The sequence below is a fragment of the Bombina bombina genome, chromosome 3, assembly GCF_027579735.1.
Source record: "Bombina bombina isolate aBomBom1 chromosome 3, aBomBom1.pri, whole genome shotgun sequence".
NCBI classification, from domain to species: domain Eukaryota; kingdom Metazoa; phylum Chordata; class Amphibia; order Anura; family Bombinatoridae; genus Bombina; species Bombina bombina.
Genome location: NC_069501.1, coordinates 213,759,653 through 213,786,455, shown reverse-complemented (window position 1 = coordinate 213,786,455; position 26,803 = coordinate 213,759,653). Strand labels below are relative to the sequence as shown.

The 26,803-nt window shown below is 35.6% G+C and overlaps 1 protein-coding gene across 4 annotated transcripts in view; it reads left to right on the top strand.

Annotated features, from left to right (window-relative positions):
• Window positions 1-26,803, top strand: part of ABR (ABR activator of RhoGEF and GTPase) — a 1,041,787-nt gene that overhangs the window by 1,003,928 nt on the left and 11,056 nt on the right. For all 4 annotated transcript variants that reach the window (XM_053706127.1, XM_053706128.1, XM_053706129.1 and 1 more), the window contains 5 exons: window positions 19,372-19,431; window positions 21,869-21,978; window positions 22,122-22,261; window positions 22,705-22,839; window positions 23,711-23,816. In XM_053706127.1, coding sequence (XP_053562102.1) covers window positions 19,372-19,431; window positions 21,869-21,978; window positions 22,122-22,261; window positions 22,705-22,839; window positions 23,711-23,816 — 551 coding nt within the window. The remainder of the gene's footprint in view (window positions 1-19,371; window positions 19,432-21,868; window positions 21,979-22,121; window positions 22,262-22,704; window positions 22,840-23,710; window positions 23,817-26,803) is intronic.

The window sequence follows — 26,803 nt, the reverse complement described above, 5'->3', positions numbered from 1 at the left end:
TGTACTTTAGATACATGGTTAGTCTAATTAGCACGAGAGCTGCAGTGTTTTACATGATTGAAATCCCATGGTATATGTGTGCAATATCAGAGAGAATGTACTGTGAGGCTTAGAACATTCCTTATACCAGTAGCTTTTCTGTCCCTCGCTTTAGTTTTTTTTAATCAGCATTTTTCAGGATGGTAATAATTTTCTTTCATATTTAGTCCCAATAACTGTATAGACAGGGGTGGAAAAATATCACTATGGTTTACTAGTCAGGGGTTAAAGGCTACTAGCCCAGATGGAAGAAGTTAGTAGTCCACTCAATGTTAAAAATAGGAAAAAGTCAAATTTTTCATCCACTGCCATTTCTAAGTCGTCTGGGACCACTGGAAATGTCAAGCCCTGTGTATAGGTATATACTATGCATCACATAAAACCCATTGAATGAATTCCCTTTATCAGTAATACATACCTAGCTCCAGACTTATTATGATTACATTATATCATATGTCATATCTTGCTTGGTTTCATTGTTCACAGATGTTTACTAAAGTACTGAAAGTGTATTCACTCATTTATCAAGTGGATAAATATCCAGTTTTACACTAATTGTTTCTTTGTCCTGCTGTAAGTGTGTTTTATACATCATTTTCTAACAAAATGTTTTAATTAATATTAAGTAGAAATTGTATTATAATATTAATGCCACCTACATTGTATCTTCAAATGACCAGACAAGCAAATGTATTTGTAAACTTCACTGTCTACCTGTGTTACTTACTAATATGTATTATTAATATACTGAATGTATGCAGTAAGCCTGTGTGTATATTATTATTTATTTACAATATTAAAAATAGACCAGGTTTGAGGAAATATCACCAAAATAAAACGTGACGAGAAGCTGTAAATTACATTCTGTTTGTTGGCTGAACTTGTAATCACCATATGCAGAATTTGAAATTTGAATTATTAAAGTAAAAGTGCAACTACTGCAGTTTGTTTTAGCCCATTTTTCTGCCAGAGACTTTAATGCCTTTGTTTTGCACACAGTATAATTAATGTATGATTTACTCAGCGTGCACATTAGTATGGTAAAGAGTGTGATGTTTATGTGCTGTACATTTACTTATGCACATATGTTTATTGAGACTCTTTTTAAACATTTTCAGTGGGGGGGGGGGGGGGTTCTCAGCCTGTTTGGGAGAGTTACACAGAAAGAGAGCAGCATAATTGTGAGCACGGACATCAAACAAGTGAACTCTTGGTACATTTCAAACAGTCTGTGATAAGTTCCCAGCATTATCTCAACACTAATTACATCATAGTCGCTGCAGGGCACTGACCAAACTCTTGTGCTTATAGTCATGTAACTGTTAGCAACCAACAGATTATACAAGCCCTATATCTCTATACGACTCCAACTGCAATCTTAATAGGCTTTAAATGAGTATCTTTTATATAGAAAATAAAAAATATACAAGTGAAAAGATATTTGTATAGTCCCAAATCAGTCATTATGGAGGGTACAGTATGAGCTCTAAGATCTTTTGGACTTGGCTGAAGCCTTGTGATGCAGCCTCCAGTGGATGGGCTTTTGAGGAAGGGGCAGCTGCTGACATAGAATCTGTACTATGAGCTGGCATCTGTTCCACTGGAATCCCTGGTGGCATAGGAGCATGAGCCTTGTTAGGGCACATTGTGATATGTATGGCAGCTGCTGCACTATCCATGATGCGCTGTCATTGTACCACTGGAAACTTGGGACGTTTTTCTATTATTTATTTTTTTATGATATATAGACGTATCCTCACTTGAATGTATATGATGCCAAAAATGATAGGGTAGTCATTTAGTGGTTAAATGTAGAATGTTCACCCATTACATCATGAGGATTCCGGTCTTTACAGGGAAACGGTGGCATTTTTTTTACTTGCAGGGGCTATAGAGAAAACATTTACAAATGATATTAATCAACACTAGAATATATAGTTCTATATATAACATTTCAAATAAACAACTCTATAACAAGATAAGTGTCACAGGTTTGCTCATGTACACCATACCTGTTGTGTGTAGAGAGGACATGAGAGAGCCAGTAGAGAGGAGGAGTTTTAAATGAGGATATGTAGAGACCAGATAAAAACACAGGATTAGAGGGCCCCGGAAATTGGTTGGGTATCAGTGTTATATGCAGTTGCTGTTAAATAGCCTATATACAAATACTGTATTAGTATGAAAGGGCAGATACTGAACATTTAACTTGTCATATGAAATAAACACAAATAACATCTTTTTTGTTGTTGCTGACCATGATTGAAAATTGGTCCAGTTATTTTTTTTATTGGAATTGTTCTTCAGTCAATGTGTTCTTATACATAAGCGAGAGTTGTCTGGCAGCCAAGGACCACTAGGTGACTGTAAATCCAATGTAATTTATATAAAATAAATTTATACTATGCATTTGTGCAGTTGTGGTAATTATTGCAAAAGGTGCTGTGTTCCAGTAAGATGTTTCTGAATACTTATTTTATGTATTTGCAAAACATTTTAAAGGAAATCATTTGACTTTTTGTTTTAACTTAAAGTAATTCTTGAGTTCCAGACTCATCTCTCATTAATGTCTACTGATAAAAAGTTCAATAGCCTTGGTTCCAGTTTGAAACGGATGACTTTAGGATTAGGCATGTCTGGCTGTCTAAAGGTGCTTGTGTGTGTACTAATGTCACTGATGTCACTGATGAGATCACATTGCTATAAAAACAACCAAGATCCTTCAGACCTGAGTGATTCATTTCCACTAAGTTAACATCTGTCTAGAACTCAGATGTTTAATATTTATTAAAACTTCCCTGTTGCCTACAAGAATTGCATCAGACGATTAATATGTGAATTGATGTTTCTGTATTATATTACGGTTTGTGTAGTGTAAAGACATTGGGGAGGGAACATAAACACATAATAAAGCCCCTCATTTCTGCATAACTTAATTGAATGTTAGGACATAATGTCGCGCTATATAACTATCAGCTATGATCAGTTTTATTTAGTCATATGAGCTTTTACATCAATAACAGTCACAGATAATTTCATTGAAAATAATCCTTCTTCTGTGCGTTCAATTTTTTTCGGGGCATTAAAGAGATATGAAACCCAAACATTTTCTTTTGTGATTCAGACAGAACATACCGTTTTAAAAAGGTTTCTAATTTACTAATATTATCAAATTAGCTTCCTTTCCATGCTATTCTATATAGAAAATAGTGCTGCCATCTAGTGCAAAACTGCTGCCGTATAGTGCTCCAGAAATGGGCCGGCTCCTCAGCATACGTCCCGACTTTTCAACAAAAGATACCAAGAGAACTAAGAAAAATTGAAAATAGAATTAAATTAAAAAGTTGTTTAAAATCCCAAGCTCTATCTGAATCATGAAAGAAACATTTTGGGATTGATATCCCGTAAATACCTCTTGCTTTTGTGTAAAAATCGTGTATTGACTCAAGCTCCGTAGAGAGACCAAAAATCTAATTCTATAACCTGCAAATCAAACAGCTAGTTAAGGCTATTTGCAGCATTTTGAAAATCTATTTTACATATTTAGTTTTTTGGCCTCTCTGTGGAGACTGGGACAAAGTACAGTTTTTACACAAACTCAAGAGGTCATTAAAATCCTTTTAAAGGACTACTAAATACATTAGAACTCAATAATTGACAAATACACAATAAAAAGACAATGCAATAGCAATTGAAATGAGCAGTACAATTTCTAGCAAATTTCCCTCCCCCTGTATCAGCCAATCACAATATGCATATACAATATGCAGACATCAGCCAATCACAATATGCATATATGTATATACTGTGCACTTTTGCACATGCTCAGTAGTAACTGAAGCCTCAGAAAGTGTGCATATAAAAATGTGTACATTTTGATAATGGAAGAATATTGGAAAGGTTTTTTGTTTGTTTAATTGTGCTTTATCTTAATCATTAAACTTTGATTTTGACTTTAGTGGCCCTTTAAAGGATTGAATTGGTTTGTAATATTATTTTTGTTGAGCACAATTTGGAAGACATTTGAGAATTGATACATTTACAATACCATCGTAATGCATTACAGAGTATGGGGCATATGTATCAAGCTCCGAATGGAGATTGATGCCCCGTGTAGACTGCTGCTCCATAACCTGCCTGCCTGCTCTGAGCAGGCGGACAGACATAGCCGGAAATCAACCCGATTGAGTACGATCGGGTTGATTGACACCCCCCTGCTGGCGGCCTATTGGCCTCGAGTCTGCAGAGGGCGGCATTGCACCAGCAGCTCTTGTGAGCTGCTGGTACAATGCTGAATACGGCGAGCGTATTGCTCGCCATATTCAGCGAGGTCTGGCGGATCTGATCCGCAGTGTCGGATCAGGTCCGCCAGACCTTGATAAATAGAGCCCAATGTATTTGTCATTAATTAATGAGTAGCTCCTTAAAGGGACACGGAAACCCAATTTTTTTTCTTTCATGATTCAGATAGAGCATGGAATTTTAAGCAACTTTATAATTTACTGCTATTATCATTTTTTCTTCGTTCTCTTGCTATCTTTATTTTAAAAGCAGGAATGTAATAAATCTTAGCAGCCAGACCATTTTAGGTTCAGCACCATGGATAGCGCTTGCTTATTGGAGGCTTACATTTACCCACCAATAAGCAAGCATAACCCAGGTTCTCAACCAAAAATGGGCCGGCTCCTATGCATTACATTCCTGCTTTTTAAATAAAGATAGCAAGAGAACAAAGAAAAATTGGTAATAGGAGTAAATTAGAAAGTTGCTTAAAATTGCATGGTCTATCTGAATAATGAAAGAAAAAAATTGGTTTAGTGTCCCTTTAACCCCTTAACGACCGAGGACGTGCCAGGTACGTCCTCGAAAAAACTACCATTAACGTCCCACTCTGTGGCCCGCATCAGCGGCAATGGCTCTGATTGTTGGTGGGTGGGCGCTGTAGTAGGGAGGCGGGTGGGCGGCCCATCGATGTTACTGGATCCGGATCGCATCTCACATCCGGGTTGCACGCCGGTGCGGGAGTGCGGCCGGGTGGGGGCGTGTTTGCACGCCGCATTTACTAAGTTACATTGTGTAGGAAGGAAGAACACAGAGGGGGGGATCAATGATTTTGCATGGGATCTTTGAGGGGGAAGGGGGGATAGGGTATTGAGGGGGGGCAGCTACACTACAGAAATTAGTTGTTGTTTTTTGTTTTTAAACTAAAAATATAAATAAAAACACATTATTTGGGGCATATTGGGTACTGGCAGACAACTGCCAGTTCCCAAGATGGTGGAAAATAGGTAGAGGGGAGAGATGTATTGGGGGGATCAGGGAGGTTGGGGGCTAAGGGGGGAGCCATCACTGCAAACTGAATATATAAAAAAAAAAATGGCTTTTATTTTAGTACTGGCAGACTTTCTGCCAGTACTTAAGATGGCAGTGACGATTGTGAGGTGGGGAAGGGAAGAGAGCTGTTTGAGGGGGGTCAGGGAGGGATCAGTCGGTGGGATGTGTCAGGCTGATCTCTACATTGAAGCTAAAATTAACCCTTCAAGCTACCTAATTAACCCCTTAACTGCTGGGCATTATACAAGTGTGGTGCGCAGCAGCATTTAGCTAGCAGCCTTCTAATTACCAAAAAGCAATGCCAAAGCCATACATGTCTGCTATTTCTGAACAAAGGGGATCCCAGAGAAGCATTTACAACTATTTGTGCCATGATTGCACTAACTATTTGTAAATAATTTCAGTGGGAAACCTAAAGTTTGTGAAAAAGTGAACTTTTTTTTTTATTTGATCGCATTTGGCGGTGAAATGGTGGCATGAAATATTCCGAAATGGGCCTAGATAAATACTTTGCGTTGTCTATTAAAAAAACATATATACATGTCAAGGGATATTCAGGGATTCTTGACAGATATCAGTGATGCAATGTAACTCGCTAATTTTGAAAAAAAATGTTTTGGAAATAGCAAAGTGCTACTTGTATTTATTGCCCTATAACTTGCAAAAAAAGCAAAGAACATGTAAACATTAGGTAATTCTAAACTCAGGACAAAATGTAGAAACTATTTAGCATGGGTGTTTTTTGGTGCTTGTAGAAGTGTAACAGATTTTGTGGGTCAAAGTTAGAAAAAGTGTGGGGGGGTTTTCAATTTTTTCATCATATTTTATATATTTTTTTATAGTAAATTATAAGATATAATGAAAATAATGGTATCTTTAGAATATCCATTTAATGGCGAGAAAAACAGTATATAATATGTGTGGGTACAGTAAATGAGTAAAATGAAAATTACAGCTAAACACAAACACAGCAGAAATGTAAAACTAGCCCTGGTCCCAAACGGTCAGAAAATGAAAAAGTGGTCTGGTCACTAAGGGCTTAAAGGGATATGAAACCCAAAATGACAATTTCAGGGGTTTAGCGATAACAGGTTAATGGTCCTGTATGTTGCTTGATCTCTTTTAATAGTGTGTAGGAATGCTAATAGGTGACGTGTGTAAATAACCTGTTGTGTTCACAACCAGAGGTTTGTCTGCATGTCTCCCTAAGGGATTTAAACAGGGGTTTTATTAGTATTAAAGGGGCATAAAACCCAAAATTCTATTTCGTGATTCAGATATACTACACAATTTACTTATACCGAGTTGTGTTGGGGCAAAATAGCCCTTACAGCAAAATGTGTTTGATGTCCCTTTAAGTATAGATTATATGGCTCATTGTGACTTTCTTCAGATGCACATTTATGAAGATAAAATTGCATCCTTGTTATGGAAGGATAAATCTTTGAGCACATTTGCTTAGAATATATGGCTGCATTTGGTTTGGCAATTTTTTTAATTTTCCCTTTATTGAATGTATCATTTGAATATTTAAGTGTTACATTCAGTATTTGAATGCTTAAATTTGTTCTGCATAATCTTATAAATGGCAGAAAGAATGTCAGGAGAAATGTTCTGTGTACCATTTAAATGTCAGAATTCCTACAATTGCCCGTCCTATAACCATTGATGTTGCTTTAGTTTTCTTTTGCCTGGTTTATTTGACAATTGCAATATGCCTTGTGTTACATCTAAATTACATTTCCACATAACCGTTCAGATCATTTTACTTTATTTCCTTCCCAGCACTGGCAATTGTCAGGATAATTAGAAACATACCAAGGGCATCGGTTTCCTGTTCTGTTCTGGTATTTTTGAAGGCAGTAACTATTTCCTTGCCACACAGTTAGAGAAATCTGCTAAACCGTTTAGTACTACAAACTGTTGGCAAGTTGTAAAAAAACAGTAGGTGTTCTAAAAGTCGCTCCAATTTCTTTTTTTGTTTTTAAACTAAGAATGTTTTTAACTTTCCATGTCTTTAATTGGCAGATCACTCTCAGAAGTAATTGAGAGTTAGAGCCCCACTTTATTGTTCATCCATAAGACGCTGTTTGGACTACAGTGCCGTTATTAATATTTCTTTCATATGATGGTGAGAGTCCACAAATCTTAACGTGTGGGATTGAATTCTCACCACAAGTATGTAGGTACAGCTTGAAGAGATATAGAGCAGGTTAGATAGTCAGTAGCTGGAATGCTACATTAATCCTTAAAACAACATTACTTAAAGGGACACTGAACCCAAAGTTTTTTGTTTCGTGATTCAGATAGAGCATGCAATTTTCTAATTTACTCCTATTATCAAATTTTCTTCATTCTCTTGGTATCTTTATTTGAAAAGCAAGAATGTAAGTTTAGATGCCGGCCCATTTTTTTGTGAACAACCTGGGTTGTCCTTGCTGATTGGTGGATAAATTCATCCACCAATGAACAAGTGCTGTCCAGTGTTCTGAGCCAAACAAATAGCTTAGATGCCTTCTTTTTCAAATAAACATAGCAAGAGAACAAAGACAAATTGATAATAGGAGTAAATTAGAAAGTTGCTTAAAATTGCATGCTCTATCTGAATCATGAAAGAAAAAAATTGGGTTCAGTGTCCCTTTAAACATTTTCTGTCATCCATGTGAAAAAGCATCACCTAAATGTGTTTAAGTGCCTTTCTGGAAAGCGAATGCTCTCCTCGGCTATTCCCACCTCCGATCCAGTACCAGCACATTATTTAGCTTGCCTCCATACAAAAAGAAAGCAGCTCAATCCTCCTTTTCCTACCGAGCGCTACAGTTATGGAATGACCTCCCGCACACTTTCAAACCTTCCCCAAGCCTAATATACTTTAAGAGATCCCTCTCTATATATCTCAAAACAGTATGCACCTGTCATGGTTGATTATATATTTCTTACCTGTTCTATGTAAAAAAAAATTGCATCTATTGTGTATTATTATTGTTTTTGAATTTTATTGTACCCTATTGTATCAATGCAATGTTTTGTGGACCCAGGACATACTTGAAAACAAGAGAAATTGTATCCTTCCTGGTAAAATATTTTATAAATAAATAAATAAAAATAAATAATTCAATAAAAAAATGGGGTGTAAAAGTTGTCTAAACTAATACAGTTGAATCAGCTAATATACCGATAAGCACTTCTCATGCTCATTTGCGGATAGGCACTTCTTACTAAGAGAGAGAGAGATGGCCATTTTAGCAACAAAAGAAAAGCTAAAAGTGGAAAGAATTGTTTGATCATTGTCATTATCAAGCACAGGTGGGTTAATAATTTCCAGTGAGTAACCAGCCTGCGTTATGCTTGGAAGTTATGAGTGAAAACTGGCAGTTAAGAAGCTTTGATTTACCCTTTTATAAGTTCATATTGTGTGTCTCTGCAATATGTGTATGCTAATTTGCTGTCTTACAGATGATGTCATTTGGGTAGTATGGGTGGACATTTGCTTTAACATTTATATAGAATGTCGTTTACCTGTGCATTGTTTACATTGTTTCCAAATTATAGCTGGAATAATTAATAATATTAGTGTATTATGTATATAAATAATATCAAAGCAAAACTAATGATGGAAAATGGAGTTATGTGTTTATCCTTCACAATTTCTAAAGATTATTGGGATCCAGTGTAGCTCTTGTAAAGGGAATCATAAACTGTGCGTCTCAGCACACATAGGTGAGCATGAGAGTAAATGTGTAAATTCAAGAGTTAATTGTTACTTTCATTTACTGCAGCCATTTAGAAGTGCTGAGCACATGATCAAGATGGTGCACAACAGATCACATTTACAACAGATTTGCTTGGTATTGCACATTAATAAGTGTCTTGTCTGAAGATAATCTAGAGGCGGTAGGGATGAGTGAGAAGTTGTGAGATGTAGTTTTGTCTACACTCTACTGTGTCCATGAAAATAAATTGGTTGTCAATAAATTTATTATGCAAACATATTGTCAACCACTTTTTCTAATAAATATAATAGTTTTGTGTAGAGTGCGCGGAGGGGCTAGAAGCCAGAAGTAACAATACTCTTGGGAGCTGTCAAATAGTTACTTCATCTCCTCATTTCCATGCATAATAGCAGTTGTGCGGAAGCTTTTTGCACTGTTGAGTCTGCTAATTGCTCTCCTGTGATATAAATGGATGTCATCAGTTGGTCATTACTGTGCTAGTATATTTGCCCCCTCCTCTCCTTCTGAACTTGAATGTGACTATTGTGCTATACAGGCTTGTGAGCTGCTTGCTAGTGCTGCATTAAGGGGATTACCTGCTGACTCATGATCAGCTGAATCCCAGATACTTGAGCTTGCTAGTTACAGATGCAGAACTTTGGAGAGCAGTATCCTGTAAGAATCCCTTTGATGTCTCCATAGATAGACGTGTTATCCCTTTTTCTACTTCTGGAGAGGCCAACCTGAGTGCAAATGAAATCTGAGAGGATCATTTTGATGCCACTGAAGCAAGACTTACTTTTATAATTGCTGTGAAGTAGTAACTACATACCTTTTAGTTCACTTAGCTGCAATGAGACCGGCATCAGCAATTTTACAATATGTGATATTAAGGTGACCTAGATATGAGATACATAGAAGCTATGAGGAATTAAAAGGCAAATTCACTGAATGGTGTCATCTATATCACATTAATTATCTACTGGGACCATCAGCTGAGAGTGCCACACAGAAAGGTCTAAGGTTGAAAAGAGCCCACATTTTAGTTGTCCACTTTAGTACTAAAAGGTTTTTATAGAAACAATTTATGTTAAATTGCCATATATATTTTGCAGTGCACATTATTTTATTTTTTATGTAAATAAAGTGTTTGTGTCAGTCATATAAACAATACAATAAAATAGGACTATCATAATTAAAAAAAAAAAAAAAAAGTTTTGTAAGCACTGCCAAAGCTTTTCTGAGGTAATATATCTTGATTGCGGCACGGTCTCTATATTGCCTTTAGTAGGTTAAGCTATTTTGAATGCATTTGGCCTATAGAAACACATTCATGCGCATAACAGAACATTTACAAACTCAGTAGCTATTGCTTAACATAGTAAGATTTGGCAAAAGTATTTCTATTTATTTTATGTGCGCTTTTTAATCATTATCTCTGATAATCCCATTGGCTCTGTAATAATTAGTAATTATTGTGCATGCAGCATCGTAACATATTAGATGAGGTTGAAAGAAGTCTAGAGTTTAACCTATACAGATCCTACCTGATTTACAATAAAGAAGCAGCCAATTGCACTTATGTTAATACAATTAGAAAGCCGACCCATTTAACACAAGCATTTATATCCCTGAATTCTGTTTTTAGCCATAAATGTATCTAAGATGTTTAAAATGTATCCAAGGTATTGGCATTCACTACCTCTTTAGGCAAGAGGTTCCACAATTTGATTGCTGTTATAGTGAAAAAAACATTTACAGTATTAAAGATTAAAGGGACATGAAATTCAAAATTTGTTGATTCAGTTAGTGCAATTTTTAACAACTTTTTAAGGTACTTTGCTTGGTATTCTTTGTTGAAGGAGCAGCAATGTATTACTGGAAGTGAGCTGAACACAACGGGTGACAAGAGGCTTATATGTGCAGCCCCTTATTATCAGTTAGCCCCCTGTAGTGTACTGCTGCTCCTGAGCGTACCTAGGTATGCTTTTCAACTAAGGATAAAAAGAGAATAAATCAAATTAAATAATATAACTAGATTGGAAAGTTGTTTCAAATTGCATGTTCTATCTGATTGGTGAAAGTTTAATTTTGACATTACTGTCTCTTTAACCCTTTCCGGTCCTGTGTCGGAATATATCCGACAAAGGGTTTACCGCTTGCGGTCCAATGACGGATATATTCCGACATGATTTTTTGCTTTTGAATTGCACAGCTAAATAGTGACATCTAGCAATTACTTGCTGGACTTGCTATTTAGCTGTGCAATTTAAAAGTATGGCGTGGTAAGATGGTACTACCAGCTTATAGCGGAACCAATTACTCTCCGCTCTTTTTATCAGAGGATTGAAGGTGCTGGAGCCCCGTGAGGATGACAAGATGCTGCCAGTGTCTCCTGCATGGAGCTGTTTTCTCTCCACCCACTTGAAGCTCAAGCAGTATTGCAGTGAAGCAGAGCTGTGCATTCTGCAGAAATAACTGTGAATCTGCCGCATTCTACAGCACACACCGCCTGAAAGGACCGGATGGCCAAGTCCAGTGTCCGGTGCTGCAAGTATACACCTGTACTCAGTGTGGAGCCAGCGGTGACCGAGCGCATACCGTGCGATACTGCCCCCAGCAGATGCTCATGGCCAATACACGGGCTGCTCTATTCCCTGCTGAAAATTAAATAAGACCTGCTGGGGCAGTATGTAAAAATGTATTGGACCGGAAAGGGTTAAATCTCCTTTCTTGTCACAAACTATTACGTTTAAATAAACAGAGCTTCTGTATATGGGCCTTGAATATATTTGTACCCATATCACCTTTTAAGCGCCTTTTGGGTAAACCGACCTAATTTAGCTAACCTAGCCTCATAGTTTAAATCCTCTATTTCCCTTATTAGTTTAATGGCCTTCTCTGAACTCTTTCTAATTCTGCAACTTGTTCCCCAGAACTGCACTTCCTACTCAAGGTGAGGTCTTACCAGGGTTTTATATAGCTACATAATTATGCTTTCCTCCCTGTTATCTATGCTTCTTTAAATACTTACTAGTGTTGTATTAGCCTTAGAAGCCACTACCTTGTCTTGCACATTTATTCTTAGCTTAAATCATTTTTCTCCTCTTTTTTTGCTACGTTTAGTCTCAGTAATCTTATATTTACCAGTATTAAATCTCATTTCCTTGTAAAGCTATTATATCCTGCACTGACCTAATCACCTTACAAACGTTTTTGTATCATCTGCATGTTGGCATTTAATCCTTCCTATAAGTTATTATAAAAATATTAAAAAGAACAGAGCCCACTACTGATACTTAAGGGACCCCACTGTTTACTTTTGTCCAGTCTGAGTATGATCTATTTAACATAACATGTTGCTCCCTGTTTTATATTCAGTTATTTATCCATGAGCTAACATTTCAGCTATCCCTGTCCCTTCATTTTGTACAATAATCTCTAATGTGGCACTTTAGCAAAATCCAAGCATATCACATCAACTGATTCGCCTTTATCTATATTCTTGCTTATTTCCTTATAGAATCTAGTTAGATTCGTTTACATGAGCTACTGTATTTCTTATAAAAACCATCCTGATTTGAACTCCTAATCTTGTTTTCACAAATATACTCTTAAATATAATCCTTTATAATCCCTTCCAGTATCTTCATTACTACTAATGTCAGGCTTACTGGTCTACAGCTTCCTGAATCAGCCCTGCTTCTCTTTTTAAAAAGTGGCAGCACACCAGCTTATGTCAGACCTGGGGTACTATGTTTTAGGATAATGAGTCTTGAAAAATAAGGAATAGAAGCTCGGCTATGACAGTGCTAAATTCCCTTAGAACTCTTGGGTGTATTCCATCTGTACCTGGAGTTTTATGTACCTTGGTATTATCAAGCATACTTTCACACACATTCATGGGTTCAAAGGGAAATTAGACTAACAAAAATGTACATAAAATATTTCATTTGCGATTAGAAATAAATACACAATACGTCTTTTATTTATAGTACTATCTGTGCAACTTGTTTATTTTCACTACCCCATATAGGATTGAATGCATATTGCATACTTAAGTATGCTTGATATGTCACCCTGGAACTTGCTGCATAATGGGTATCAATACAGTGCTTAATTATCTATATATATTATTCTTGTAAATACATTAATTTAAAGGGACACTGAACCCAAAAAAATTTCTTTCGTGATTTGGATAGAGCATGCAATTTTAAACAACTTTCTAATTTACTCCTATTATCAATTTTTCTTCATTCTCTTGCTTTCTTTATTTGAAAAAGAAGGCATCTAAGCTATTTTTTTTGTTCAGAACCATGGAAAGCACTTGTTTATTGGTGGGTGAATTTACCCACCAATCAGCAAGAACAACACAGTGTGTTCACCAAAAATGGGCCGGCATCTAAACTTACATTCTTGCATTTCAAATAAAGATACCAAGAGAATGAAAATAATTTGATAATAGGAGTAAATTAGAAAGTTGCTTAAAATTGCATGCTCTATCTTAATCACGATAGAAAAAAAATTGGGTTCAGTGTCCCTTTAATGTCACATAAATCAGTAAGTATCAGCTGAGTCATAAGTGCTGTTATTATTACTCAACTTAGTGGCGCATAGTATCGTAGATGAATGAAAGGCTAACTTGTCTCTGATGGGGCTGGAAAAAGCCAGCATCTAACAGGTACTACATTTCATGTAAATTTGCCAAGGCCTACAAACATAATAGAGTATTTTATTTGTATGCTAGTATGGCTCTTTAAATGCTGGTTTTCTCCTTTTCTGGCCTTATTCCCATAGAGCACAAAACAAGTGCAGTTTCTGGTTCTCATTGTGTGTCCGTTTGTGGAGCGTCTCTTAGCTGATTTGAAATTATACCCATTGCAGTCACGCCTCCTGTCCCTACTCGGCAGCTTGCCTGGCACATCAGGCTGTGATGTCATCTTATGTAACAACTGTCATAAAAAGAGCAAGGAAAGGAGAGCGCAATGTGCCAATTAAGATTAAGGATGAAAAACTTTGGTCTCACGCTTGTCAAGGACAGAATGTTCTCTAATAAGATTTATGAAGTCTCAAATAAGGCTACACCTTAAAGGGACAGTGTACTGTAAAATTGTTTCCCTTAAAGGGACAGTATAGTCCAGAATTTGATTGTTTAAAAAGATAGATAATCCCTTTATTACCCATTCCCTAGTTTTGCATAACCAACACAGTTATATAAATACACTTTTTACCTCTGTGATTACCTTGTATCTAAGCCTCTGCAAACTGCCCCCTAATTTCAGTTCTTTTGACAGACTTGCATTTTAGCCAATCAGGGCTGGCTCACTGGAACTCCACGTGCGTGAGCACAGTGTTATCTATATGGCAAACGTGAACTAACACCCTCTTGTGGTGAAAAACTGTCAAAATGCCCTGAGAGAAGAGGCGGCCTTCAAGGGCTTAGAAATTAGCATATGAACCTCCTAGGTTTAGCTTTCAACTAAGAATACCAAGAAAACAAAGCAAAATTAGTGATAAAAGTAAATTGGAAAATTGTTTAAAATTACATTCTCTATCTGAATCATGAAAGTTTATTTTGGACAAGACTATCCCTTTAAGGTTGCTGGAAAATGGACACTTCGCTCCGTAGAGCGAAGTTAGCAGTGAACAGGAGAAGCACATTAAAAACTAATTCCTGCAGCCAATATAAATCATATTACGCTGCTTTCTTACAATTACCTTTATTTCGTATGCATATGTTTTTCTATTAAGATATTTGAACTGTTTTGAGAAAAGCTCGCCACCTTTTAGTTTGCAAGAAAAGACTGTGAAATGTTTAGTGCAAAAATCTTAACAGAATTATGCTTGGATTGGAGAGACTATTTCATATACACCCGTTATGTTCAACCCATTTTATGAAAAAACAACACAATTTGTATTTTGTACTTATAAGTACAAATTTATATGTGATTTTTGCACATCCAGTGTACATAAATTACGGTTTATGCTATGGATATTTAATATGTTTTTTCCCTCTGTAATTTACATGTGATTCTTGGTGAAGAATTTGTTTATGACTTTTGATGCACCTTAACAATCCAATTTTTTTCCTGCATATTTTTACGTGAATGGTTCAATTATTCATTTTGTAAGATTTTTAAATTAGAAATGTTATTGTGCACTTTTGTAATGTGTGTATCTCCTTCCCATAGGAAAATGCAGTATATGCCCCTTAGTGGGACACCCTGTTTAAAGGGTTAAATTCCACCAGGGAAATAGGACTGGTGAGCATTCTTTAATAATCTCGCCAGCCCGGATACCTTTAGACCATTAGGCCCTAAGTATAGGGCTTTAGTATAAAGACAGATATTAGGTAAGGAAGCGTGCATATGTGTGTATAGAAAGTGATAAAGTAATGAGATCTGATTTTACCTACATTAGGGGAAAAACTATTTTACAGTATACTGTCTCTTTAAAGGGATATGAAACCCCAAAATTTTCTTTTGTGATTACGACAGAGCTTACAATTTTAAAAAAAAGTTTCCAATTTACTTCTATTAACAAATTTGCTTTGTCCCCATGGTATTCTTTTGTTGAAGAGATACCTTGCATATCTTGCAAATGGAAAACATTCTTGCAAAGCTGCTGCTATATAGTGCTCGACATTTACAAGCTCCTGCTTTTCAACAAAAGGTGCCAAGAGAATGAATACAATTAGATAATAGAAGTAAATTAAAGTTATTTAAAGTGATATGCTGTATCTGCAGCATCATGGAAGAAAACATTTAGGTTTTATGTCCCTTTAATCCAACTCTAATCATCAGTGTAGCCTGTGGTACAGTTTCCTAAAGTGAATCTGAGACACGTTCTGATAATACAGTTGCAAGACATTCACAGAGTGTGCGCTAGTGATAATTCCCAAGGTTACATATGAGTATGTGAAGGACACATTTATCTAATATCTTGTTGTGAGTCAATACTGAGAAAAGATGGAAATGGAAGATATACAACTGCTTTCTATCTCTTCTTAATCCCACATAGATTGTTCTTTTATCTCTGCAGCTGTGAAAAGCAAACATAGTCTGAAAGCTTTATAGTAAATAAATACATTTACGTTGATGTCATTTTCATCGATGGCATTTTACTTAGATGATTTTTTTCAACATGATTTCTGCTAGAATTAAAAAAAAATAGTTGTAAATTGTCTCTTTGTGAACTTTTTTTACTAGCTGAACGTTGTTTTCTTGTGTTCTTCACTGGGTGCTCCTAAATTGCAATAAAGGGTTATAAAAATGCAATAGAAAAATTATTTAAAGGGCTAGATTTTATTATAACACTAGGGCATGCCTATACCTTTGTGTTTAAACCATTAAAGTTCAAGCATTGCTGGTAAGCCAATCAGGAGTGGCTTGTGTGTAGCCATAAGTCACTGGCTTTGTCTTTCTCAGTAACAGAAGATCATAGCTAATACTGTGTGGATTTTAACTATGTGTTTAACCCCTTTGCAGGGGTTAAACACGGAAACCTTTAGCTGTGCAGTAATACAATGATTTGGTGTTTAAGAGCATCTTAATATTGCACTATTCTGTTCCTTAAAGTGAATGTCAATTTTGATGCTAAAGTGCTCGGTTTTTAAAAATTCGATTAAAAACAGGGGCACTTTAATTCATCAAAATTCAAATTTCACTCGTGTTGTGAAAAAAAACCTTACCTTTTAATCTTCACAGCAGCTCCAGCTTCCTCCGCCCGTCGCAAAGCCTCTTCCTGGGTCTAAAATGCGGAATCCGGCTTCCTCCAATCACGGCGTTAAATCAGACACGGATTCCCCCAGGGGGGAAGCCGTGATTGGAGGATGACCTATCCATCATTTCTGACGTCAGAAATGGTTTGCGACGACCGGAGGAAGCTGGAGCTGCTGTCAAGATTAAAAGGTAAGTTGTTTTTTTTTTCTCAACAGGAGTGAAATGTAAATTTTGATGAATTAAAGTGCCCCTGTTTTTAATCAAATTTTAAAAAACCGGGCACTTTAGCATCAAAATTGACATTCACTTTAAATATCTCTTGTCATAATGACACCACAATACGTCTGTAAATCACTTATACAACAATATTATGCATTGGTATGCAAGTGTATATTATCTATATAGAGAAACCTCAATACATATAAGTGGCATGTGCCTAGGGCAGCTTGATTTTGTAGGGGAGAGCACAATTTGAAGAACAACTCAATTACCTGATGCCTTGTCACTCTCACAGAGAAGAGAGAAATGAAATGGTCTAAAGGTGGTTCACAAAGTGGGCTATCATGTTTGCATTAATATCTGTCTGTCAGGAACAAGTGAATTGGCTTCTCAGGAGATCTGTGAGAAACATATATGAGGAAAATGTGACTAAAATGTATGGAGGTGGGGTAGAGGGGCAGTGGATTTGTCAGTGCCTAGGACAGCACAACACCTAAATACACCCCTGCGTGTTAAACAAAAGGACAGGAAAAACCTTCTGTGTGGATCATTTAAACTAAAGATGAGAGAAGAATGAGCACTAGGGGCGAGGGCAAGTGTTAGGTAGGAGAGTGCATGTAGGAACATGAGGAAAGGCTAGAAAATATGCCCTCTCTTAATACAGATGTGTGACAGATAGGACTAGTCTAAAGCCTATAGTATATGTAGCTGTTGCAGGGAAATCATTTAAATAATGTAAAACGGGGTTTGTATGTGATTTAGCAGAGAGCAAAGTACTAGAGAAAAACAAGGAGCTGTTATTCTTTACAAACCTATAGCACTTCAGTTAAAGGGATGTCTTTCATTGTTCAGATGCAGTATGCAGGTTGTAAGAGACTTTACTTCTGTTATGAAACATTCCTTGTTCTCTTGGTGTCCTTTCTTTAAAAGCACACCTAGGTAGGCTCAGGAGCCACAGCACACTACTGGGAGCTAGCTGCTAATTGGTGGCTACACACTTATGCCCCTTGCCATTGGCTCGCACTGGAGCGGTCTTTAACTATGTGTTAAACACATAGGTATATGCAACAGCAGTGCAGTAATAAAAATAAATAATAGAAATTACAGCATTTTCCTTTTGCACTTTTATGTCCCTTTTAAGTAAGCTGGTTAATTAGTATAAACACATGCATTGAAAATTGTATTGAAACGGTTCCTTTAATTATTTATTTTTTGTTTGATTGTTTTTAGCATTTTATTTAGATTTTTTACACTTTTTTTTTTATCCCACCTCAAGTAAAATAAACTTAAACAGGAAACTGGTAGCTGCATTTCCCAGGGATTATAAATAGATGAGAAAAAATGCTGGGTAGACATAAGACTGGAAAAAATAGTTTCAAAACAGCCCATGTTTATCCATGAGACCTAAAGGTTAAATATTGATTTACTGTTGCGAATCTTGGGAAAAATGCTGCTGCCTAACTGACAGGTGTAAAGAATAATTAGACATTTATATTTGCTGGCAGCACCTTCAATAAGCTATTTTCTCCTCTGCCGTCTTTCCCTATGTTCATCAAGTGCGTTACATATTACCATCTCATTACTAAGAGTCAGTAATTGCTTATGCATAGAGTTTGCTTCTGCCAGAGACGTGGCACAGCTTTAGCTGGCACTGAGGCATTGGATTATACAAACACAATATTGTTTACATGGTGTGAAGATTATGTACATGTAGTGGAGGTTTATTTTTCACAAATTGATTATATCTATGTCACAGTTTGGGCTTTTTTAAAGAAACAAACCCTTTGAGGTGGTAATATAAAATGATAAATCATATATATATATATATATATATATATATATATATATATTTATTTATTTTTTATTTATTTTTTTTAATATAATAAATGCTAGAATATACATTTGTTCATTATTTTGTCCCCTTTTCCTGTAATTCCATTCTGAAATTGTTCACTTTCTCAGTTTCTGTTAGAAATGGAAATGCAGAACACTTTTATATTCCACACAGCCATTGGCTGCACACTCTAGTGACCTATTTATAACTGTCCCCAATTTGCCACAGCAGAGAAGGTAACTTAAGTTACAACATGGCAGCTCCCATTGTATTATAGATACTAGAACTTTACACTTATTTTGTCACTTTTTAAACAACTAATTAAACTTTAAAAATTAAATCTACATTTTATGCTCAGACTAATCTTTTCTTTGAACATATAATTTTATCTAGCATTTATTTAGTGGTTAATGTCCCTTTAAGGGTGATGTTGTGTTTCGCTTTGTGAGCACCCAGCATTTGTTTAAAATGTGTTTAAACCATAATGGATTTTTTTCTTCTATATTTGTAGTTGGATCCACAAGCAGTGCAAAGCAAGAACTGGAACGTGGATGTGATTGAAATGAATGGGGTGAGTTTCGCACAACACACGCACATACATACTACACGCACGCAAACACACACGCAAATACACATTACACTACACACACATATACTACACACGCACACACACAATGCACCACATTCACACTACACGCACATACACGCACGCACATACACACTACACACACGCAGATGCACATATACTACACACACAATGCACCACATACACACTACACTCACGCAGATGCACATATACTACACACACAATGCGCCACATACACACTACACTCACGCAGATGCACATATACTACACACACAATGCGCCACATACACACTACACTCACGCAGATGCACATATACTACACACACAATGCGCCACATACACACTACACTCACGCAGATGCACATATACTACACACACAATGCACCACATACACACTACACTCACGCAGATGCACATATACTACACACACAATGCACCACATACACACTACACACACTTTTTTTTTTTTTAAGATTATTCTTATGCCATTTTATGTATCACATAAAATTGTGATTCTTTTAATTAATTCATTAGCCTGGCTAGAAAAAAAACTAGACTCCAGTTGTCTAGGCACAAAGAATGAAACTGTCACAATATATACCAGTGATGTAATGTCTGTAATATGTCAGTCCAAAGGTAGACAAGAACATTTACATCTCCATGCAGTAGATTTTTTTGTTTCTAGTGTAATCTGCAGTAGATTTTTTTGTTTCTAGTGTAATCTGCAGTAGATTTTTTTGTTTCTAGTGTAATCTGCAGTAGATTTTTTTGTTTCTAGTGTAATCTGCAGTAGATTTTTTTGTTTCTAGTGTAATCTGCAGTAGATTTTTTTGTTTCTAGTGTAATCTGCAGTAGATTTTTTTGTTTCTAGTGTAATCTGCAGTAGATTTTTTTGTTTCTAGTGTAATCTGCAGTAGATTTTTTTGTTTCTAGTGTAATCTGCAGTAGATTTTTTTTGTTTCTAGTGTAATCTGAATAAAAGTAGATAATTCAATTCTTTCCACTGAAGAGTCACATTGTGATCACCAGTATACAACTATACAAAGACAGTCCCTCTTTTAAACCCCCCTGCTCTTTCTAGCCCTCTTTTTGAGGACTGTTAACATTTAAAAGGAAACGCAACTCCAAATGAAGTTCTTCTTAAAGTAAAGATACAAATATATCTGCATTGCATTTACTTATCAGCGTGTGTGGTGTATCAGAAGCATTCCATACAATATTACAGACTTTAAGATTATGTGTCTCTGTGTGACAACTTGAAATGCTGGACATATATGAAATACCTCTTTGCCAGTATAGCTAACTATTAGATTCTTGGTTATCTCATTGTATGGACAGTAAAGAAAAAATTATTATTTCATGATTCAGATAGAGCAGACAATTTTAAACAATTTTGCAATTTACTTCTGTTATCAAATTTGCTTTGTTCTCTTGTTATATTTATTGAAGAGTAAAACTAGGTAGGGCTCATAAGAGTTCAGGAATGTGCACGTGTCTTTAGTATTCTATGGCAGCAGTGGTTTGCAACATTATTTGTAGCTTTGTTATACAATGTTGCTAAACACTGCTGCCATAGGGTACTAAAGACACGTGCACACTCCTGAGCTCTTATGAGTCTAACTCATTTTACTCTTCAATAAAAGATACCAAGAGAACAGATCAAATTTGATAAACAAAGTAAGTTGGAAAGTTATTTAAAAGTGCCTGCTCTATCTGAATCTTGAAAGTTTAATTTTGACTTTACTGTCCCTTTAATTTATAGTCAGCTTGTTAATAAAATCAGGAAACTATTGGCCTTATATAGAACTAATTGTGTTTAGTCATTTTTACTTGTGTTTATAAAAAAGTAACAAATAATGGTTTGTATATTTTATGCACCTGTATTAATGCAAAGCTAAAAATAATGGTTTTGTGATTATTCATTTGTAGGGACCTTAAAGGGACACTGTACCCAAAATTTTTCTTTCATGATTGAGATAGAACATGACATTTTAAGCAACTTTCTAATTTACTTCTATTATCAACTTTTCTTCATTCTCTTGGTATCTTTATTTGAAATGCAAGAATGTAAGTTTAGATGCCGGCCCATTTTTGGTGAACAACCTGGGTTGTCCTTGCTGATTGGTGGATAAATTCATCCACCAATAAAAAAGTGCTGTCCAGAGTACTGAAACCCAAAAAAAGCTTAGATGCCTTCTTTTTCAAATAATGATAGCAAGAGAACGAAGAAAAATTGCTAATAGGAGTAAATTAGAAAGTTGCTTAAAATTGCATGCTCTTTCTGAATTACAAAAGAAAAAATTTGGGTACAGTGTCCCTTTAAGTCATTTTTATTGGTAGCCAGAACATTACAAAAATAATTCTGCTGAGCTTGGGATCACGGCTTTCCTTTGCAAACTGTTCTGTTTTTGTAAATATACAGATTAAAGTGGAATTTTCCATGAAATTCAGCAGCAGGGATATGAGCTTAAAAAGGACACCCTCTAAAAAACAGACTGGGGTATTCGGAGTTAAAATAAGTGTGGTGACAAAGTAAGTAGTGTTACTTTTTGCAATTTTCTCATTAAAAACAATGTGCCCGTCTCCTCTGGCTTTCGTCATTTAATTTAACAATCATTGTCACTGTGTCACTTATCCCCATGAGTTTGCTTCTTAACAAGCTGTATATCTTCCAGACGAGAGCGCTCCAAAGTGCCATATATTGTGCGGCAGTGCATTGAGGAGGTGGAGAAGAGAGGCATTGAAGAGGTTGGCATATACAGAATATCTGGCGTGGCCACTGATATACAGGCTCTGAAAGCAGCATTTGATGCAAGTAAGTTGCAAACCTGGCATATGTTAAAGGGACGTTTAATGGTTATGTGCATAGTATATATTAGTAATTATTCACTGCTGGAAAAAGATCTGCAATAAATGTTATTTTTTAGTAATATTTTTGTTATTTTTTAGTAATATTTATGACATCCCCTTAAAAAGGCTTTCATAAAAAGTCAATTTCTATTTTTTTACATGCACTATTAACATATTTTGAGTTTTATGTGTCCTGTTTTGCCTATTCCTGTTTTTGCCTTCTTGCCCTTTTCGTGATTTATAATTTGTTATTGCATCATTTAATAAAGAAATCTCAAAGGCTGAAAACTAAAACATCCTTGAAAATGTTTTTTAAAAAAAGTCCTCATTATTGCAGACTTTCTTTTATCCAAGTTACATTGTCAGAGGACCTCATAGGAGCACTAATCTTGTTTCTCGTCCCATCAGATAACAAAGATATTTTGATGATGCTGAGTGACATGGACATCAATGCAATAGCTGGTACTTTGAAACTTTACTTCCGCGAGCTGCCGGAACCACTTCTTACGGACAGACTGTACCTTGCTTTTATGGAAGGGATAGGTATGTCTTCATCTACACCAGTTCAAACTTTCTTTTTAATTTCACTTAATCAAGCTTTAAAAATGATGTTAAGCAAAATATCATTTTTATGTTTTAGTTTGTCAAAAAAAAGCAGCCATGTTTCTATACAAACACAGATTGACAGTAGACTAATCCATGCCGGGAGGCCATAAATTAACCAGTTCTAGAGAAGTGTTGCATATGGGTAGAGATAGAGAGAGAGGAGTAATGTGGGACAATTGCAGTGTGGCTTTAGCCACTTAGGCTTGACACCCTTTGATATAAATCAGCAAACGTGGTCTAAGCCATGATTCTAGCATTTCTTGTGGTTGCAATTGTTTCAATAAGAACCCACAGTGTAGTAACTTTTACTACTTTTGTATAAAATTATTTTTTATACTTTTGTTAGAAGCTTTTTGACATAATTTAATTCCTTCTTCAGTAGAAGGTTTAGTGTGTTGTATTGCAGTCCTTGACATGCATATGCTGTACATGATCTGTTCATAAAGGTTAGTATTCAAAATGGTTTTTTAACCTTTTCTAAACGTGTTATCCTAGATATTTCATCCTTTTTTTCTTATGGTTAATTCTGATGTACACATTCCTTTTGTGGACAGCAGCAGTATATTATGGTTGCATATGACATATTAATAAGGTTATAAGATACCATTTTCAGGTTATTCATTATCTAATTCTACATTAAACAGGCTCCTTGTTTTACAGTGATTAAACAGATATGGTGCTGGTAAGCAACTGGCCTGGCTATAATTAGTATGTCGTCTTTTCCCAGGAACTGATCACTGGGACATCAAATGTTGATATTCTGTTTAGTTGGGCTTTCCATTCTAATGTCCTGTTTCCTTGGTTACAGCACTGTCTGATCCAGCTGCCAAGGAAAACTGCATGATGCACCTTCTACGCTCTCTTCCTGACCCTAATCTAATGACCTTCCTATTTATACTGCAGCATTTAAAAAGGTAACCAGCTGGAATATGGAGTTATTGGCTTATAGAGTTTGTCTCCTGGGTATCACATTACCACACTCACATCCAAAAGCCCTGGTAATCAAAATTTCCATGAACTAAAAGGGAAATTTTGAAAATACAGATTTAGTCCTCAAATAGAATTTGAATTCAAATTTAAACTCATTATCAAAGTAAAGAATAGGCAACCATAGGGAACCAATAAAGATGTTTCATTAAATTAACAAACCATATATCCTGGGATATTTACATTCTCAAATGCATTATAATGTATTGCACTTTTTAATTAGCTTTATGTTACTGAGTAGAGAAATTACATAAAAGGATAATGAGCATTCCACAGAATATAAATTAAGTTTAGAGATATAAAGTTTAAAATGTTCTGCTCTTTCTAAATCCAGTGAAAGATGATTATTTGCATAATTATAATACAATCACATCTATCTTCACAATACATAAGGAAACATAGACTGCTTAATTACTTCATTCAGTTTTTATGTGTGTCTATGGGTAGGTATAAATGGCACGGAAGCAAAGGGCTCACCTATAGAATAACACATATTCTCGCATGCCTTACGTATCTAAATGTATCTAAGTAATATATAAATAGTGGGATATGAATGGAAATGTATAGTTGCTATTCTGTGTACGTACTTATTAATCTATGTTATAATTAATTTGCATCTTAATAGACAAGGATGTGCCATAGTGAAGTTGTATACATCATTGCGAATGGCCTTCATAACTGTAGTTTCTATGATTTCTCCGAAGTGGATTTTGCCATAAGAAATGTGATGAACATTAAAGGATTCAACACCACAAGAGCAGTGGTGTTCACTTTAAGTAGATTGTTTGTACAGTTTCATGAAAGGCTTGATTTCTTACAGCTGTGCCCCATATTAGATTGTTGTCTGTCAATACTACAGACTAGAAGATCACCATATTGTTCAAACATTTCCATTTGTAACTATACTATGGTTTAAAGCTTCGTTTTATATTAATTTGCTCAAGTATTTTTGTATATCACAAATAATGGGACTCCAATAAATAGGTGTTTTGTTCTGATTTGGGACAAATGTGTAACGCACAAAATTACTAGATATAAATGGTGAGGTGACACACAGACATCTTTCCTGATAAGGACTATTAATCACACATTTGACTGAGGTTTTAATACTATTGCCCAAGTAACTCAATATGTGCTAAGCTTGTTATAGTGTCGCTCCACACTAATAACTTGTGAGCACAGCTAAGGGCCTTAGTTTGGGCATATGTTTAGGTGTACAAAATGGAAGTGTCAGCTGATGTTGGCATTAAAATGAATTACTATTCTCTATAAACTACATAAGAAAGGATCTGCGATGTGAAGGCATTTGAGAGTTTATTTGCAACACTCCAAGTTCACTTTGAATAAACTGTTTAAAGAAATGGAAACCTTATTGATAAAATAAAATAAACTCAAGTGGGACATTTTGACACTAGAAAAGTACCAGAATTTGGGCTTTATCCCAAGGGGGTTATGTATTAGCAAATTTCTTACTTTCTTAACTGAGGGCATCAGATTTATCAATGCTTGGAATGAGACTCTTTGAGGTTGTTCATTTAAACTAATGTCATTCTTAGTGAAATATAAGGAAAAGGTATTGAAAGAAGTTTCCACTAAGATAGATCTTTTTCAAGTGGAACTGAATGTAAGAAGTAGAGAGCCACAGTATCCAGTATTTTATGAGATACTCAATGGGGCAGTTGCAGAAGCAAAGAAACTCCTCATGGAGATCAAACATAATAATTATCTCAGAGACCAGGCAGACTATTATGTAAATAAGGTTTATATTTGGAATAAACGACAAAGATTTGTTTTCAGAAAAGATTTGGACTCTAACAGACCCTAAGGAGGAATTCCTCCAATAGAAGAAATAGAAGAGGGAGTCGAACACTAGGTAACCTTTTATCCCCTACACAATTGCATAATTCATCCCCAAGTGAAAGCTCATGGATTTACGACTAGGGAAATAGGTACTAGTATACAGGAACACCTATCTAATATTAAGGCTGCATCTCTCTCTACCCCAACTTTTCAAATATGCGCATCACAAGATGGCCAATACACCTAGATGGACCATAATAGATATGGTGAAAGCAAAATCTAGAGGGGGAGATGTAGATAGAATCTTAGCAATTTGGCACTGATAAAAAGATAAACAGATGAAAGGATAAAAAGATAATATATAGATTTCCTATACTCTTGTGACAGTAATTAGTTCAGGGTAGAGTGTGACAAATAGAGACTTCATTATAATTAGCAGATTTTAGTAATACAAATATAGTATTTGTATAAAGTATAGTATCATAATTATTCAATTTGTTTACAAGTTTCCTAGATATCACTTTTCTAAGAGATTTGCTGCTGGTCATATATGCCGGGCAAATTAATTTTACCTTATCATACAGTCATCATCTTTTTTTTCTCAGTGGTCAATACATTTGAAAGCTTTAGAATATAGATACCGTATTTGTTTTTCCATTTGAAGTAGCGTATAAGATCAGAGTATGTGTTAGAGATTTGCTGGAGCAGAAAGCAAACTAGATTCTAGAGCCCTTTTGATCAGTTCTGGTTAAATACATTTATCCTATTAGATCAAGTGACATAATCAGGAGTTGGCATATGTAAGTATGTTCCAGTCACTAATCCCATCCTTATCCTCACCACAGGGGCATTATGGGGCATGACTTTGACTGTTTTGAATCCATTTAGCTGGGTTAAAAACAGAATCAGAAAGGGGAATTTAAAAAAAATAAAATAGTCTAGTGAGACAGACAGGGTTCTATATTTTCACACTACAATATCCCTTTAGTAACAAGATGAATTGTTTTTTTACTATACGTTTTGTTGAGAAGACATGTAGTTGGACTTCAGACTAACTTATCTAAGGTCAAGAATAAGCCTGTCTTCTTCATTTTCTGCCTAAATACAGATGGAT